Source organism: Danio rerio, chromosome 16 (assembly GCF_052040795.2).
Source record: "Danio rerio strain M-AB ecotype USA chromosome 16, GRCz13ab, whole genome shotgun sequence".
In the NCBI taxonomy this organism is placed as follows: domain Eukaryota; kingdom Metazoa; phylum Chordata; class Actinopteri; order Cypriniformes; family Danionidae; genus Danio; species Danio rerio.
In genome coordinates this window covers 53,660,001-53,665,000 of record NC_141036.1, presented here as the reverse complement: position 1 = coordinate 53,665,000, position 5,000 = coordinate 53,660,001, and the positions used below count along the sequence as shown (strand labels likewise).

At 34.6% G+C, this 5,000-nt stretch overlaps 1 protein-coding gene across 3 annotated transcripts in view; it reads left to right on the top strand.

Moving 5' to 3' along the window:
• The window catches only part of csmd3a (CUB and Sushi multiple domains 3a), a 647,261-nt gene that overhangs the window by 303,300 nt on the left and 338,961 nt on the right, over positions 1–5,000 (top strand). For all 3 annotated transcript variants that reach the window (XM_087287879.1, XM_087287878.1, XM_087287880.1), the window contains 2 exons: positions 787–989; positions 3,418–3,609. In XM_087287879.1, the coding sequence (XP_087144005.1) occupies positions 787–989; positions 3,418–3,609 (395 nt within the window). The remainder of the gene's footprint in view (positions 1–786; positions 990–3,417; positions 3,610–5,000) is intronic.

Here is a 5,000-nt window from a genome sequence, read left to right as displayed (position 1 = left end):
TTATTTATAAAGTTGAACATCACATAGTCTGTTCTAAAACATAAAACCACTTACAAAAGCTAACACATATTCTAATATCATATATAAATCATATAAATAAATAAATAAATAAATAAATAAATAAATAATGAGGCTATTTATTATAAAATGAAATGCAATATTTATTATTTATTAGGAAATTTTAAAAATCATACTTTAATAATAATATTAGTAATTATGATGATGATGATGATGATAATAATAATAATAATAATAATAATAATAATAATAATAATAATAATAATAATAATAATAATAATAATTATTATTATTATTATTATTATTATTATTATTATTATTAAGTAGGATATTGTTTAAAGCAAGATACACCAAAGAGAGAGGACCTTAATGCTTTTATTATTTTTAATAATTACAACTTTGAATTGTAGAATGTTCTAAATGAATAGGGCATAGGGTGGATAAGTGGGAATGGATCACAGACAGGAACTGTGTTCTAATTACAGCTAAAGAGGTGTAGTTTTAAGTGCTCAAGTTTGCGACGCAGTTTGCGAATGTTCGTTGGAGAAGTCTACAGCACAACTTTGTAATGTATATTGGCAGATTGAGGGGAATATATTAGATAATTTGTGAATTGTGTGAGATGATGAGCTTCATACAATGTCTGGCAACTTGACTAACATGGACAAAAAGTTATTTTTTGAAAATAGATACAAATTTGATTGGATTACAGAGCATACTTTTAGTCTGAATCTGTAACTGGATCTAAACTGAAATCTGTTCCTTTAGTTTGCAGTTCCTGGCATTTGATACTGAAGCATCGCATGATATCCTGAAGGTTTGGGATGGACACCCGGAAAATGAGATGGCGCTGAAGGAAGTGAGCGGTTCACTGTTACCTGACGGCATTCACAGCACTCTCAACGTGGTCACCATCCAGTTTGAGACTGACTTCTACATTAGCAAATCTGGTTTTGCCATTGACTTCTCAAGTAAGTAACTTTATAAATGTTTTTATTTATATTTCTTTTTGAAATCAGTTCAGCACTGAGGTAGCATATTAAATTAAAAAGGTCATAACTAATGAAGCCATTTAAATGAAAAGCTATGCATCATTAGTAGGAGTGAATGGCGTGACAGAAATTGTATATAATATTTTGTACTGGAGTCATTTTTAAAGTATGGTAATGATGTATATGTGCATTCTGTTAAAATTAGAGTTGGTTCGGTTGATTCCTCTTTAATGAAGCATTTCAGTACACATATTGTACAAGGTTGTTTGTTTCTGTGAGGTTATATTAGTGCATAGACTAAAAAAATCTAAATCATTTTGTTTTTTTCAGAAGACTATAGTGATAAAAATTTGTAGATCTTTTAAAAGAAGTATCTTTTGCTCACCAAATACAGTAAAAACAGTAATAAAGTGAAATAGTGTTACCAATTTAAAAAATAGTGTTACTTTTTTATGATTTATTTATTTATTTTTTATCATATTTTAATATGTATTCCTGGAATGTCACAGCTGGGTTTTCAGTGTAATATCTGTAGTGTTCAGTCTCACATTATTTTTTAGAAACCTTTCTAATACACCGCTTTATTATGAACAGTTATTGATGGTACTTAGTTCATTTCAATTTCATTAAATTTAGAGCCTTTTACAATAATTCATATTTAAAGCAGATTTACAAAATGTGCACATTATTGCATTACAATCAAAATAAGTTAAAGTTACAATCAAATACATTTTAATAAATAAAGTTAACTTGCATTATAGGTGATGTCTATGTGCACATGTTTTTACTTAGTCATTAATAATAGTTTATGATATTATCAGTCTATGTTGAAAAATGTTTTTCAATTTATCTCTGTTTCTGTAGTGCTTTTTGCAATGTAGATTGAGTCAAAGCAGCTTAACATAGATTAAGTTCTATAAATTTAACCTGCTTCAGTTCAGTTGTCAGAGTTCAGTTTAGTTCAGTTTCTGCTCATTCGCTCTTTTTGTTGTTTTTGTAGAAAAAGTGATACCTTCTTTTTATTCTTTAATGAATGTAAGGTAATAAGATTCAACAGAATTGACAAAAAATACAGTAGAATTGTTTTCTAACATTAAAATCTTTACTGTCACTTTTAAAATACAAAATAGTATTAAAAAAGTCAACACAATCTCACCGCAATTCTCAACTTTTTGATTTAGTGGCTAATTCATATGAATTCGTACAATTCAGTATGATTTGCTCATCACCCAATGACAGTTAGGGGTGGGGTTGGGTGCCACGCCTCCTTTTTAAAATCGTACGTTTTTGTACGACTGAACTGAATTAGCCACTAAATTGACAAAATGTAAAATACTTATGTTTCCTCGTGAGATCAGGCTGAAAAAAAGTACAGTAAGAAACACAAAAAAAACTGTAAAAAAAAAAAAAAGAAATTAATATACTTTACATAAAAAGGTCAGTAAACCAGTTGCCTTAAAAGTGACAAGTTGACTTTACTTAAGGTGACTAAATCCTTTGTAACTTGGAACTGTTAAGTTGATTTAACTTAAACATTTTAAAGAAACAAACTTACACACTTTTTTTAAAGTAAAGTAAATTAATCATTTAAAAATCAAGAGGCCTTTTCACTTATTTTTAGTCTTGTCAACTATTCATTTTTTACAGTGTACAGTATTTATCTTCACTAAATAAAGTCTTATTATTCTTAGGTACATGTGTTCACTTCACAGAAAACATTTCAGAATTGCCTTAGTGTCATTTATTTATTTATTTATTTTTTATTTATTTATTTATTTTTATTTTTGTATGTATGTATCTATGTATGTATTTATTTTGTTTTCATTCATTTTCTTTTCGGCTTAGTGCCTTTATTAATCTGGGGTCGTCACAGCAGAATGAACCGCCAACTTATCCAGCATATGTTTTACACAGTGGATGCAAACTCCACACAGAATTGCCAACTGACCCAGCTGAGGCTCCAACCAGCGACCTTCTTGCTGTGAGGCAATTGTGCTACTCACTGCACCATGTTGAAACCCTTATTTTATTTTAATTAATTATTATTTTATTTTTATTTTATTTTTATTTTTACAGCATTTTACCTTGTGTGACACATTTTGAGTGTAATAGTCTAAAAAGGATGCTTGCACAGAAAAATGGTCCCTTTATTTGAAGAAAGTAAAAGTAATTTGAAAGTAAATGCTTAAGAATACCTCCATTAGCGAGTGATTCAGCCTAGCGGTGCTGCCGTACTGTATCTCAGACCTGCATTAGATGGCGTTCTGCTTCGACAGAGCTCCCAGTGAGCCATTGTGATGCACCGAGGCCACGCAACCTCATTTCCAAGCAGGAAATGCCACCTCCTGTGGAGAAATCCTGGTAAGTGAAAAGTGAGCTCAGCCGGTCATCATTTCCTATTATGCAGGTTCAGTTGCGACCGCCTGCAGGGATCCTGGGACGCCCATGAATGGCAGCCGCAGCGGAGAAGGGAAGGAACCAGGCGACACCATGACCTTCGCGTGTGATCCAGGCTACGACCTCCAAGGCGAACCCAGAATCACCTGCATTCAGGTGGACAACAGGTTCTACTGGCAGCCCAGCCCGCCAACCTGCATTGGTGAGATTTGTTATCTGTTTTATCCATTTTCATTATTTTACTTGTTTTTATTTCTTATTCTTGTATCCTTATTTACAGTGGGGGGAAATAAGTATTGATCTTGTCACGATTTTCCTCAGAAAACATATTTCTAGAGGTTCTGTTGACTTGAAATATTCCCCTGACATTGAGAACTACCAAATAAATTCATACATGGAAAGAAAACAAATCGAATTAGTTTACAGATTTAGTTATGCATAATGAAATTGGGAGTGACTAACATACTTAAACACACCCCACATATCAGTTTTGACAGCAACTGGAATAGGTGAGCAGAAAGAGTCTGTTAGGTTCCAATTCCTCTTCCAAAACCTTTTCTCAATCTTTCTGAATGAAATGCCTTCTTTATTACATCCAATCAGCTCGCAGTTGATACAACAAGCCACGCCCACAGTTTATTTCATTTAATATTCCATTTCTCTAGTATCACAATATAAATAAATGAATAAAAAAAAAAATAAAAAATCAGCTTCTGGTTCATGCGGCCCTTAAAGAGCCCATATTATACATGAAATAGGGTCATATCTTGGTTGTAAGGGTCTCCAACAACAGTCTAATATGCATGCAAGGTCAAATAACACTTTCATGATCTTATAATCTGCATTTATTTTTACCTAATTATCCTAGCGACTCCCGCATGAATCGTTCAGTGATTCATTTGTTCCCAAACCCCTCCTTAGCGCGAAGCTAATCTGCGCTGATTGGACCGATGACAGTCTGTCGGATTGGTCGACTGCCTTCAGTCAGAGAGTAAAATGCCCAATAGCTAATCAGCAATATAAAAAGTAATCACAGTTCATACACGCTCGATAGTGTAGGCGTGGATTTTAGCTGCCACACACACACAAAAACACACACACACCTCCAGACGACAACGCTCCCGCTTCCGCCCGCACCCGCCAGGTTTTAGCCTTAGAACCCGCCCCGTTTTCTGCCCGCCGCGCCCGATCCCGCTAAAGAGCGGGGGAGAACACAACCAAAAATCACCCAGCTATACAGTCCAGACAGTCAAGCTGTCTGTATAAACACACACAGCACCAAGCACACAAAGCTCTCGCTCGCGCTCTCTCTCTCTCTCTCTCTCTCTCTCTCTCTCTCTCTCTCTCTCTCTCTCTCTCTCTCTCTCTCTCTCTCTCTCTCTCTCTCTCTCTCTCTCTCTCTCTCTCTCTCTCTCTCTCTCTCTCTCATACGCGCGCGTGCGCACTAACACATACACACAAGCACCAAGCAGACTCTCTCTTTCTCATTCGCATAGCAATATCCGTGATATTGCTAGACAGCCCGCTCCCGTCCCAAATTAAACCCGTTACCGACCGCTCCCGCGATTTATTCGGAAATTTATTACCGCGCGG